General features: G+C 34.1%; 1 protein-coding gene across 1 annotated transcript in view; it reads right to left on the reverse strand.

Annotated features, from left to right (window-relative positions):
• CNTN5 (contactin 5) overlaps positions 1-14,981 on the reverse strand; it is a 660,492-nt gene that overhangs the window by 177,326 nt on the left and 468,185 nt on the right. Inside the window, exon 9 of the mRNA XM_062567302.1 lies at positions 1,459-1,662. Coding sequence (XP_062423286.1) covers positions 1,459-1,662 — 204 coding nt within the window. The remainder of the gene's footprint in view (positions 1-1,458; positions 1,663-14,981) is intronic.

Raw genomic sequence — 14,981 nt, forward strand, 5'->3', positions numbered from 1 at the left:
TTCTATCTTCTCTTACCAGAATTTCAACTGATTAAACTGACAGTCACTATTTTTCCATTCTCAAAGGACAAATATTAAAAAGGTATTTTTTTGTGTGTATGTAATAAAACTAAACATCTAAACCTCAATAATTAGCATAGGTACTAAACAAGGATGAATAAAATAGGAAATGATACAGTAAAACATGCAGCTTTTTGTTGCAGAGGACTCATGCTGTGCAGACATGAAAAGTATCAACCCAGTTACCAGGAATAAAGATTAACTTAATTCCATTCTAATCTGTGAACACATTTTTTACTTAGTCTGTTAAACAAAGTTATCTCTATTAGAGCCCCATCTTTGCAATGCTGCTACAACACAGGGATTCTCTCACTGCCAGAAAAAATCACGAGCAAGACAAAAGCCTTAGACACTCTCTCTCTGACTTATACAAGTATGAATTTATATAAGCTGAATTGCTGAAATATATTTCTGAAGAGCATCCTTAAACATGAAATATCTTGGAAAAAGGAAAATAAATGTAATTACAAAAAAAAAATGCCTACAAAAGAGCCAATAGCACTGTTGCCTCTATAGGCATCTGTTTTAATAGTATCAGATATATATCATTTATACTGAAATATGATACTGCTCCATAAGATGTATTATAGGAAGATGTTTTCTTTTGATTTTTGCAAGTGCCTCAGAAACTCTCGTTCCTAAGTCACTTTTCAAAAATAAGATTTAAGTATTTCTTTCCAAAAAATTGTTGCAGATCCATACCTTGATGAAATTCAAAAGCACTGAGGTAACTGCCTATCACTGTAATCAAATCATTGCACTGGTGCTTGATCAGGAAGTGAAATTAGAGCACAGAAGTGTAAGAAGCTTTTAGTATAGCAACGGGTAAAGTTACAAACATTAGGGGACGTATTCAGCTGTTTAACTATATGTGTCTTGTGTCATTGGAGATGCCCAGGGACATACCTCTGGCCCCAGCTGCGGGTCTATAAGGGCACAAGTCTCCTTTGTGTCCTGTGCCGTATTTTCCAGTCCCTTGTGGATGTCTCAAACGCCTGACAGCTTCTCATGTGCCACTAGCTACCTGTGCTTAGGCAACAGAACTGACCCTTGAAGAGTTAGATGTTGTTGAGAAAGCAGATTTGCTTCTCTCTATAGCAAAGTTGATACACTAGAATAGTAAAAAGGAGTAACTGTTCTAAACAAAATGTTTCAGGAGATGGCAGACTGCACCTCAAACTTTGAAGGTTAAATATTCCCACAAGTGTTAAGTGTTTTAAAAGAAATGGTCTCCATGGACACTTTTCCATTACTGATTGCTGCAGTAAACGCATGCATATATTTAAAAACAACAAAATCGTGGCTCTTAAATTAGCTGATGTCTGTAAAACTTCATCCAGTATTTTTGACTTGGCATTTCTTGCTCTATTTAGTACTTCAAAATAATGACTTTCTTACCATCATTTCTCAGTGTCAAAGGTGTAGGAGGACTCAAAACTCTGGCATTTGTCACTGTGTTTTTTACCAAGCATATATAGCTGCCAACATCAGATGTTTGCACTTTGGAGATGTAGAGATTGCCAGTCTCCTGAGAGATGAAACGTCTGCTATCTTCTGCCACAAAAGATGGAAATTCATTAAATACCCAACTATAGATGATCTCTGAAAGAAAACAGAAAAAATAAAAGAAATTAATTGCAGAAAAAAATGCTATGTATTGTTAATGGATACACTCAATCTATTTTCAGTAAATTGATTTAAATAATCCAGAAAAATCAAAAGCTAAAATCTTTTAAAACTTTTTGTTTGTTTACCCTAGAACTGAAGAAGTGGACTTTTTGTTTCCTTGGGATTTTGAAGATGGTATAGCGTATAGCCTGTATGTTTCCCAGAGGACAGAATTTGTTCCAAAAATTACTTAAATTATTCAATTCAAACTGTTATGTAATTCCGTTTTCTTATACTTTGAGTTAAGCCAAAAATAATATATAAAACACTAATTTCTCTACTTGTTCACCTTTTCATTGACTGTGATGCTTCCTATAGAGCTAACGAGGACTTTTTTGTGAGTGTGGATAAACAGTTTTATTCTAAACATCTGTCTTTTTTTAAATCAACAGATTCGAGAGTTGTTCAGCCCACCTTGCAAATTATATTGCTGCACTATATATACTTCACTGAAGAATCTCAGAATCCTGCCTATCATGCACATTAAAACCCTAGGATCAAGGAACAATTCCTTAAACTAAAGGGACCAAATGCTGTACCTCATAATCAGAGAGATCAAAGGCTAATCATAGTGCTTCTTTAAAAATGGTAATTGAAACCAATGTCTTAGTTCTTATTTTTATCCTGTGAATCATTCTGTACACCTGAGAAGTATAAACTGTTCCCTTTATACTCATAATTGGTTGAGAAAAAGAGATAATTTCCCATTATTCAGTATGAGATTATATCATGATTTATTATAAATCTAGATGCATTGATGGCTCCACATTAGCAGTATCAGTAAAATTAATAAGATTCTTATCTTCCACTGTTTCGTTTGCACTTCACACTTTAAAGAAATATTCTTTACTACTTAAACTGGCACAGTAGTATGAGGCAGCTTCTGCAATCTTCCCTGTGATAGTCTTGGAAGAACTGGCTCTAAAATCGGAAGAGCTAAGGCTAGTTCAGTCATGTAAAGTCCCTGCTACTGCTCCAAGATGCAGACTGCTTCACCGGTATGGGAAGTTTTTAGACACTTATTTGTTGAGTGACTGTTATCAGCTGCAGCAGTAATATGAAGACAGCAATCTCCCTTATATCAGTCTGGTTCTCTCATATATTTACATATTTCACTATCCTAACAAGTATCTTCTTGACAGAAAGTTAGCTGGAGAAGAAAAAGATCAAAGGAGTGAGAGGAAATGCCTCAAACTTTCAAATTTTCTGTGTACCTTGTTTTTCTAATGATAGGAGAGGGTCTTGTATCGTTGTTCATGGTACCAGAAGTATGAAATACATTAAAATCTTAACTAAATATATGCCACTGCCAGGTATGCTGTGTAAGTTTTTCCAATTAATTGGTCCTTTCAGTTTTTATTCTTACTGTTCCCTGACATAGGGTAGTCAGAAAGGAATGGAAAACCATGCTGACCAATTTCTCAGCAATGTGAACCAACAGTACAAACAGCCGTTTAGAGAAAAAAGGATGATTTGGATTATTTCTAAACAAACTCAAACTAGTTTTGAAGTCAGATGAAAATTTTCACATAAAAAACATAATTTTAGTAAAAAATGCTATTGAAGGACTAAACTCATTTAGCAGACAGCATAAGAAGACTTTTCCAAACAGATAGTTAAGTTGCACATATTAGCTTTTTGCTTAAACCCCTTTTTCATATTTAATTGTAATTCTGAGTGGTTACACAGGACCCTAAGGTATTTGGGCTCACAAAAAGCACTCTGAATATTCAAAATTTCCTTTCTCCAGTTATGTTTCAGGCAAAATACTAATTAGAAATTTTCTCACTGAATATTTCATTGCCACATTTTGCTACAATATCTTATTTGGCAGAAATGATTCATGGCAGCATAAAATGATGTAAAGTGACGATGAACATACAAGTTCAAGTAAAATGCATAGATTTTAATTAAGACACCTGTTACCAATTTAAATGAAAAGTAATCAGCCTCACTAATTGCTTTAGCTTAAAAGTAGTTCAATCCAAATATAAAGCAGTCATCACTGTGGGTTCATTGACAGTTCAAGTAGAACAGAATTTATTCAATCAGTACCCCAAAACACACCGAATTAATTATTAATTTATTAATTAGAACTACTGCTAAGGAATGGATTTCAGGTAATAAATTTTTATGACTTTGAGAAGATGAAATACTTCGTCTTAGCAGGTGCTGTCTCTAGAGGGATATTGTCATTTTGTCACCTGCCAAATAATTTTGCTCTCAAAAAATAGAGTGATGGATGAATGGGTAGTGATAAAAAAGTAATATAGTGTCTGCCAAATCTTTACCTAAAACTCAAACCATTTATACTATTAAACTACAATAAATGTTTTCACTTTTGCATACCTACAGCCTCTGTGTTTCTGCTAGCAGCTTACTTCCTGAGCAATGTTAACCCATTGACATTGAAGGAATTACTTCTTTTTATTTATAAAAATAAAACTTTGAGAATACATTTTCAAAGTGTACCCAAAGACTTTGGATAGGATTCGAGAGGCACCTGAATGCTCGTTTGAACTGAACTGAACTGAATTCTGAACTCTCTATTTGCAGGTGAAAAGCCCCTTATGTACTTTATGAAGTTCCTTTTCTTTTATACCAGTTTAAGGAATTCAGCAGACTCTAAAATATAATTTTGAATGTTATGTCTATATAATATGCATGGGCTTTAGTGGAAATATGCTGATCTCACAGAAACTGTGAAATTTCCACTGTATGCTTTGCAGAACCATCAGAAACAACCACTGCTGGCTTGGGATCTGGGGAACCAACAGTTTTTAGCTGACAGAAATAGATGGATGATCTGGCAGAAGTGATTTTACAAAAGTATGTTGAGAGGACCACTGAAATAGTGGGAAAATAGGTATATTAACACTGATCCATTGTACAAAACTCTCAAATTTCTAAATTTGCAGCCCTGGTAGAGGATGAAACACTAGCTGGTTTCATATTCTGAGACTCTCACTGTTCCCATTTTGCATGCCAGTAAAATTAAAATCTAGGGTTCTTAAATCACATGATAGCTCATGAAGGTTGTCCAGGTACAAAATATCTTCTTTTTTTTTCTTTTTGAACATACTATACATAAGCGAATACTCTAGTGATCACAAAGAAATCTAAAGGAATAGCTAATACAGAGAGAAACATTTTTTAAAACACTGCTATTTTTTAAGTCTAACATTTTTCTACAGTATCTGCACATCAAAATATTCTAGAACAACAGTGAATAATGGTGAATATAAAGTCCAGCATAGGAGTAAGTGCAAGCTACAAGACAGAAATCTTGCATTTAAATATTTTCTGCCTCTTACAAAATGGTAAATTGTGATATTTTGAATTTTTTGAAACTTAAACCAAAATTTCTAAGACTGGATGAAAGATGCTTTCTCTAGGCCTATTTGTACACAGGTCTTTACAGCTGCTAATGAACTTCAAGCTTATATTTTCGTATATTGGTTTGCATAAAAAAGATTTTAGACACAGTGTCAGTAGACTAAACAGAGAACACAACAGTCATTGCATTAACTTTTTAATATCAATCTAAGTTCCAGAGTTGCATCTCAAGACTGAGAGGCAAATAGCACTGAATCTGAAGAGATCTGGAAGCTAAAAGCCCTTGCTTCCAAAATTTAAACAGCCAAACTACACCTACAATTGTAAAATATGGAAGTAATGACTCTAGGAATGAGAAGAACTTAAATATGACTGAGTAAATGGTTTCTCATGCTATACTCATCTTGCTTTAAATAGGAATAAAAGTTTTGGTGAAGGCAAAAAACTGTGAATACTGCAATATATAGAAGTTCAGAGTATGTTTAAAGAATATATACAGATTTTATTTCATATTTTCATGGCCATCAATTTTATTTTTATTCTGACACCTATGCCAAAATCACAAAGATGATGCAGAGCTCTTCCTGGAAATTATAGTTGACTGCCAGCAGAGAACAAACTTCTATGTAGATATTATTCATCAACACACTCAGAAACAAGATTTAAAAGCCAGAAAAATTATGAATTATAGAGGCAGTAGTAAATTGGCATTCTCCTGTGACATGGGATGAAGGAGTCTTCTTCTATATGTAATATATAAGTTCTATTATACGCAAAGTTTTGGTGTGAAAATGATTTAAATCATTTTAGTGTCAGCAAAGCTGGCATTTCTTTTTATGAATGACCAGCCATGTTTACAGAAAAATCTCTCCCAAGAGCTTTTGTGTCTGTTTTCTGAAGGTCATTTAGGAAAGCCTTCCAAATGCTCAACTTGTTTCTCTGTTTTATTAAGGACCTTTTAGTGTGCTATGCGGGTGAAAATCTGGGTCATTCAATGATAAATTAGTGAGAAGTGCACATCAATCTCCTGCCAAGATGAATTTATGGAGGGAAATTTTGTTTACTATTATTTCTTAAATGATTTTAGTAGATTATTTTCTCTGCCTCACAACACTAATTCCTGAACTGTCACAATTTGACATATTTCCCATAATGGATAAAGCTGGAATACTGACACATCAGCATTTTTACGGTGTATTTGGATTTGTCTTTCTGATGCAGAAGATGCCACACTGGTGATGCAAAAGTCTTAACTGCCACTGTGGGTCACAGACAAATAACCCCGTAGATGCTGTAACAACAGCTGTAGTGGAGACATTCAGATATCACCAAGCATTCACTCCGTGCTTGTTAAAGTCTGAATGTTTTTCAGATTGTCTTCAAGGCTTTTCTCCTGAGAAATTGCTTGTTTGATTTTCTTAGTGCTTAGAATTGGGATAGTCTTTTCATTAGTCCTGTCAGCTAAGTGGTATTGCAGGTGGTTTGTGCAGCTGTAACAAGAAAGTCACCATATAAACTCCTTTGAGGCCACCTAGAACCTAAATGTACAGTCCATAACAGTTGTTAAATAATGCATCTGTCATTCTTTAAGGGCAGAACATACAAACACATTTCACAACTGCACTTTTGCTGAGTTATAGTATTTGCACCAGAAATAAGTCTATCTTGTGTCTTCTTTTTGTGATACGGTGGGAGATATACTAGTCTATGTCCTCCAGGATCCAGTCGGGGAGATATATTTCTCTTACTCTCTGTTTAGGGGTTTCTCTGATTAATCCAATTCCACAAGATGGCAGTACCTGATGAACAAACAGTACTGATTCCTCATGACAGCCAAAATCTGAAATGATCTGGGAGTTTTAGCAGTTCTGCAGAAGTTCTTCATTTCTGTTCTCCATTTTTTATTATAGAAAAGCAGCAAAACGTTCACCCAATAAATCCTGTAATTTGCATGTTACCATTCAGAAATATTCAGTTTAAACAAAATAAGTCATCAGGAAAACTATATGCCTGAATCTCCCTTGCTGAATATACAAAATCGTATTTTATCTTAAGTCTAGTTTTAAATCTCATTGTCAGACTTGCTATTCAGGTATTCTGTGTACTAGCCACGGAATATAAGAATGCAATATGCTGCAGTCTCTAGTGATGGAGTACACGCCACATTCAGCGTGAGGGGGCGGAGAAGACTTCTTTTTAGCTAAGATGAATGATAACAACTGGTTTACCTCCATCCTCCCACCACAAACAAATAAATAATTTTGGTGCATTTCTTTGTGCTGCTGTAGCTTGTTATCACTGCTCATTAATCCTCCAAGAAAATATTTAATGAAGGTAATTTATTTGTTGCATTGTAATGCACCCACATAGAGCAAACAGATATTATCTATTTATCAACTAGCAATGAAATTGCTTCTTTTCTGCTCTGGGGGTTCCATATCTACTGCTCACTTACCTGAAACAGAATTCTACCAATCACATATTTGTCTTTGTTCAGATTTAATTACTGTGATAAATCTTCAAATATTTTCTTTGTTATAACCATTTACACAGCCAATAACTAAAATATGGTAGGAAAGTTAAGTGCACTGTAGGGATTGATTTTGTACTTGGAAGATACAAATATGTTATTGTCATCCTAACACACGCTGCTTAGGAAGTCTCATTTCTATGTTTGATATGTATGAAATGTAGCCAATCATTGAAATCTATATATCTCCATGAAATCTCTTTCTTGTGTGTGTGTTTTTAAAGTGGCTATGTGGCATACAAGAAAAGCATGGATTTTAGGAAAAGTAACCAGCTTGTTATGCTCTTTTTTGTTATTGGTATGACTTTCACATTTAAAAAATATTCTGTGCTAGAAATAATCAAAATATTGGAATCAAAAGGACTTCATGAATTTATTCAAGCCCTACCTTTGCCCAGAGGAAAGATCAAACAGATATTGCCAGCCAAGTCCTTAAGAAAGTCTAGTGATTTAGACGCCTGAGTTTAGATTCCAAATTAACCTGTTTCATTGCTCAGTTAATAATTATAAAACCTTACTTAATTTTAGTCTACATTTCCTTTTCTACAAAACTGTTTATTACTTAATCAACTTATACCATGAAGCATATAAAACACTTTATTGCTGATGTTAAACTTACACTTGCAATAGTAGACTATCATCCTAGTCTACATTGGTCTTTTGTGTTTGAAGCTATATTAACCCAATTCCTTTCACTTTTTCTTAGAAGTCATAGTTTCTAATCCTTTACTCAGTTTCATTGTTATCTTTCCTCCTGTTTTTCTGCATCTTATAATTTATGACCTAAAGCTAGACATGATATACTTCTTTAGATGTTAACATTGTTAAGAATTAGAATAATAATCTCAGATATCCTATAGATGACATGTCCCTTAGTAAACCCTAGAATAAAACTAAGTATTCAGTTTTCTATAGTTTACATAATATAGTTATACCGTCTCTTATATAGATACTATGTAAATGATGCATTATAGTATAAAATATTTCTATAATATAATATAATTGCTAATTAATCACTTATTCCTCTTTTTCCATCTGGATGTTGTTTTTTGGTAAGTGTAGTACTTTGCATTTTATTGAATTTTATGTTACTAATTTCAATCAAGTTCTCCAATTACTGATCTTTTGGGATTCTCATTCTGTGCTTTTCAATGATTGTAGCCTCTTGCACCTAGAAGTAATTCACAAATGCTAAATGTATCTTTCTTTCCTCTATCCCATTCACACTTTCAAAGATAAAAATTATTTTAAGTTAGAGATGATTTGTTCTTGACAAATCCATACAGTCTGTTTCGTATCACCTTATTATCATCCTATGCTTACAGATTGAATGTTTAATAATACGTTACAGCAAGTTTCCAGAACTCAAAGTCGGCCTAACGATGGGCTCTCCTCTACCTTTCAAAAAAGAAAAAAAGAGGAAGTTTCATATTCTTGATATATTTTGGAATAATTTTTGAGATACCAAATTGTCAGTAACCTTTTCATGCAAAGGAATGTTTGGACTGCTCTAATTACAGAATATAAGGCTATTTTATCAATATATACTGTTGTCTTAGGCAAGTAGACAAATGAAAATAATATAAGCTTATGAAAAAAAGCTGATGGTCAAAATGAATAAATTTTTGGTTAGGACTGAAAGAAACTGATCAGAGAAGCAAAATATTGGGAAGAGGGACCTTTGATTAGCAAGGCTAATGACATACAAATAGAGAATTTTAAAAACATTTCAAGATACAAAAAACGGATTCTAATGACAGGTTTACTATTGATATTTATCTATTATTAGGTAGGAATGAAAATCAATATTAATTAATTTAAATCCTGAAGTACCCGATATAAATTGATGTTCTACCTTTCATACCACAAATAACACAGATGTCACTGTGTAATGTTGCAATATTTTCCATAGCAGAAAAAATAGATGGCAATGAATTTAAATAGCCTAAATAAGCATCACCAGAGAACTTCAGAGTTCAGAATTTAAGAATCAGCTATGCGATTTTTACTCAATATTACTGATTTTATAGAACTATTGGAGCACCACCTATTTCCAGAGACAAGAAAAAGAACTAATTTTATTCCAACATTAAGGAAAGGTAATCAGGAAGATCCATCTCATTAGGGGTTCATCTCCTTCAGTCTCAGATGAAATAATTGAATGACTGATATGTGACTTGATTAATATCAAAATAAAAGAGGGAGATATAATGAACAGCATTGGAAGAAAATAAATATGGACCAATTAACTCTCTCTATATATATTTATTTTAGTGATGACTGCAAAATTTATGTAATATACATAGACCTATTTTTTTATTAAAAATAATTGATTATTAAAATTTGGAACAATATGAAAATAATATGTTGTACATTGAAATCATTGATTATAGGAGATATAAAACCTGGCAGTGAGAAATGTCCTGGACAAGTCACTGATAAATTGATTTGAATTGCCTATTATTCTTAGAAACTTTTTTGGATGGGTATGAGTTGGATACCCAGTAACACAAGATGATTATTTTTTAATAATACAAATGAACAAATTACTTTTTAATAATACAAATTTCTGTGGTGATGTCAATAACTAATGCTTAACTAACCAATAATTTTCCTCATATGAAAAGTGTAACGCTACAAAATGCTGAAGAAAATGCTCCATGCTCAGCAAAACACATCGCTATAGAATATTTATGTGAGAGAACAATTTTTGTTCTCTGGCAAAGTGTCCAACAGTACTTAAAGTAGTATTTTTTCTTTCTTTTTCTTATCTTTAACCCTTTAATTCTCTCTCTCTGATCAGAACCTTAATCTGCTCTGATACTTGAGTTTTCTTCCATTTTAATATTATTGATGTGATAGTTACTCCTGTCCCCTTAGTTTTACTTACGTCTGCTGCAGGAGTGAGCACAACGAAAAATCCTGCTCCACTGCGTTACCTGCTGTGAACCCCAGCATCCTACACCCAGGCAGGTTGCTGCATTACAGGGGAGTTTAATTTTACAACTGTTGCAGAGATTTCAGTGGATGAATGCATTTCAAAGGTAAAACGTATTTCCTAGTTTGATTTAGGACATCCAAGAACACTGAGAACGGAGTCGTGGTAGGATAATGTTCATCCAGAGCCGTGGGATATTTTTGTCAACTGTTCTTTGCGAGAATGTCATTATATCTTTTCCTTTTGAGTATCCTTAACCAAAACCCCGCATCTCTAGCATTGCTAAACTCAGCATTTATGAACAGAAGCATTGTGTAAAGAATTTTGTAATTTGGCTGGAAATACTCGTGTTCTCAAAGTATCAGTCTCTCCAGGGGTGTATATGTACCTTTCAATTTGTTTTTTTGAACTTCCAAGATAGAAAGCAACTTAAATTGTCACTTAATCCCTCATTCATCTTGATTCCCAATGCCAGAAAGGATTAATAATAAAAAACCCAATGATTTAACAAGATTTAATTTCAGGCTTTTAGCTACAGAACTGAAAATGGAAGACTACTGCAGTTCTGGTTTATATTAAAAAATAGGATCTTTCCTGATAGCCTTTTGTACTCTTGACACTTGTATTTTTTCATAGGAATTCTGTCAGCAAATCCAAGGATTCATGGAGTCATCTCTGCATGGCTGTACATACTGCACTTAAGGCAAATCTCACTGTCTCCCTGGTCTATATTCTCTTGATGCTATTTTTTAAAAATATTCTTAAAGACTCTTTCTAGCTGAATCTACTGGTCAGAATTTGGTGAATTCCCCCATGGCTTATGCCTACTCAGCCATGGCATTATATGACTGATGGATCTTCCTGCCCCTATTTATTGTATTTATTGTTGTAAGATCTCAGAGAAAGGGCAGTACTATTTTTTTTTTTATATGAAAAACTGAAAAAGTTGGAAGGAGAGGATTTCTTAGCAGTCATGAATAAGACTACAATAAAAGAAAAATCTCCACTAATATATAATTCTGCCAATTTTTAACATTTATTTCCACTTCTCACCAGCTCTTTTTACATCTACAAGAAGCACCAAAACAAACAAATAACACCTCCCTCCTCAAAAAACTCTTATAATCAACTAATTCTTATGAAGCTTTGTAGATGAACAGCTGAAATAGGTAATTATCCCCCTCATCCTCCCTCTGTTTCCTGAATTGATTTTCAAATGCTAAAAAAAATAAATAAATAAAAAACAATGTAAATCACATTGTGTTCCTTATGCTCAAGGTCTAGTAGTCTGTTCCTGCTAGGTACATTTTCTAGGCTTAAATGTACCAAGGAACGAGTCTTCCATCACTTCTTTCTGAAGACAATGGAATATGTGAACATATGGTTCAGACAGCAACATGAAACCAAATTTGTAGTCCCCAAAAGACATTTTTTTTTATTTATTAAGAATGAAAATGACAGGTGATTTTTAAAATCTCAATTAAAAAAGAAAGTGCAGATGAAGAGGGAGAAACATGTCACATTAGCAAACTGCCTTGGAATACCAATAACACTCTTCAGCCATGTTGTACCAATAAATCACTACAAATAACCCCATCAACAATCAATCATTTAGAATTTAACAGTGTAGAGACTGTAACTCATATCCGTTTTTACATATAGACAATACAAACTTGAGTCCCTGCGTACATCGTTCTGCGCTACTGGAAACCCAGTGAACTGATTTCATCTATCTTCTGCTTGTCACATAATTGTTATTTAGTGATAATATATAGCCTTCTGCTGTCTTACTTCCAGCCTAGGGCCGTGTCCCATGCTTATTATCTTTCCTCCTCAATCCCTTATCAATAACAGTCAAAGCGATACCCAATGCGTCACAGTTTATATATATATATCACATGGAAAAAGAAGATACTTTTCCAACTCTCCCTGAATTTTTTTTGTTCTAAAAGACATGTCAATATTAAAGGAATGTAAACCACAAGCAATTCTACTCCCTCTTGTGCTCAGGATGTGTATATTTTTCATAATACAAATTATGTTTTTCAAAGCCCTTTTCATTTTAGATATGAAGCCTAATTTTGTAAATTTATTAAATGTGGACTGTAAATCAGTGCAATTTTAGGCTCATGAAATTTTCTATGTAGTTTTGAGCTAATCATTTGATTGCTATTATTCGCTACAAAATGGAGTAGTACTCCTTCTTTCTAACCTGCACTTACCAGAGTGAATAAAGCTCTTCAGAATTGAAACTATGGTAGTTTGCAACATCTGTGCTAAATTCCATCTTCTCTACAAAATTCAATGCCAGTTAAGTTTCTAAATATCTTATTGACAAGACTGAAGCTGATATATCTTAAATGAGACTAATTGTAAATTTGGAAAAAAATATATGTCTCTTTCAGAATTCTCAAGCTGGACACATGAAATTTCAGACATTTAAAACTGATCACTTTTGAAAATTTTGATATAGCTTCTAAAGTTTGGCAACTATGGCTCTTTAGTTATAGGGTTATGTTCTGACCCCTAACACAGCTATTCTGATATCTGCTTAACAGGCATGGGAGAATGATTCAGAACATTTACCTTAGCTATTCAGGCTCACAGAAAACAAAGGAGAAAAGCAGATCGATTCAGAGGTACTAAGCAACTCTCATCTGCAGATGCGTTCCTCCCTGACTCCACTGACTAAGCAGGAAATTTAAGGACTGTCCACTCATCTCTTGCTATTCTGGTTTCACTGTTCTTTTCTCTTTGTTATTTTTTTCACACCAAAATGTGCAAAATCCCTAACTCTTTCAGTTGTTTCATGAGCCTCGCCAGGGATTTTACTTGATGTGCTGCCTCACATCAAGTGGAAAAGTAGGAAACATGTACAAATATAAATACACCGCATGTACATGCAGAAACACAGGCCACCACCTCCCTTTCTGAGAAGCCAGTAGGAGCAGATAGGGGTACATCTAAATTTTTCATAAGCTTATGTCTAACTTCTGTCTCTTGCTTCTCACTGACCTTTTTCTGACTATGATAAATGAAAAATAGATGCATGCAGCTTCTGGTAGTTTTCTATAGTGAACTCAGCAATCGTTGAGTTGAACTCAGCCAAGCTTCAGAGCTCTCTAAAATAGATGAACCTGAGCCTGTTTATCACTCTATCGAGGTCCCATATTTCTTTCATCTGATATGGACAGAGTAGGCAGAGCTGAGTCCTGCTGACTAGCAAGTCCCCCTGAATACCAATACTAAATGGAGATGGTTTAAACCACTCTGCTGTCCAGCACTGATGGAAAGATCTCAGAAGTAGGGACCTTGGTGTTCAGATCTTGGAAACAGGGACCCCACTACTCTGCAGGAACCTCAGCTCTCACAGCCTTTAATCTTGCAATAGAATTGAGGTGACTGACCCAAGGTCTTAAAGGATCCTGTGGTTCTGCAGAAAAGGTCAAACTGAGATAGACCCCTTACTCATATTACCTATAGCCTTCTTTCCACTCTCTGCTTATTCATGAATTTTCATCCCTCCAGTCTGCAGTGGAAAACTTAATTATTGAAAGAAAAAAATACTTTAAATATAACACTTCAGTAAACCAATAAATGAAGTGAAATTTTCTAGTGACAGATTCTCTGCTGTAGGATAATAGCATCATCACAACAGGAATTGTATTAACTGGCTACAGTCATCAGATATGATTTTAACAATATTGGAACATAGCATGAGAACAGGGGAGATAGGCAGACTAATTATCAGCATTAAGAGTGGTATTAATTATTATATTGTTAAAAAGATGGCATTGTGACCAAATAAAAATCACTGTTCCACTGTTACTGCTGTGGAAAATACCTTTTCTTGTCAGAAGAAAAAGGTTACGCAGTGGTTCAGATTTGGCTGTAATCATTGAAATTTTAGCCTGAATTTTATGACATTATGCTTATATCTATTTAATCATTTTCTCTTTGATAAAGCCAAGCAATTGCCTTTAAAACTTCTGCTGTTCAGCTGTAGTTACCTTCATTCCAGTTACTATTGTACTGGATGGAAAAACACAATCAGCAGCAAAATTACTGGTCATGTATTGAGTAATGAAAGGACCATAGAAGAAAAAAAGGAGAAGCTAATGTTGTTTGTTCATTCCATAATGAAAACTACAGGCATAGTCATCAATCAGTTGCACAGATAAAGAATACAGATTACTATATTGAGCGATGTCAGGGGCCATGGACTTTTCCTTTAATGATAACTCGCTTGGGAATTAGCATTATTAGATAGGAAAGTTTCAAAAGCAGTCTCAGAAAGCTAGTAGAAGTGATAAAATAGGGAATGCAAGAGAGAACATCTCTGTGATTCTTCTAGGAAAAAATGTGGGTGAGGAGAACAGATGACCCCATGGAATGGACATTAACACAGAATTAAGGCAAGAATGTAGAGTGTAAAGGACTGTGCAACTG

This window comes from Rhea pennata, chromosome 1 (assembly GCF_028389875.1).
Source record: "Rhea pennata isolate bPtePen1 chromosome 1, bPtePen1.pri, whole genome shotgun sequence".
NCBI lineage: Eukaryota > Metazoa > Chordata > Aves > Rheiformes > Rheidae > Rhea > Rhea pennata.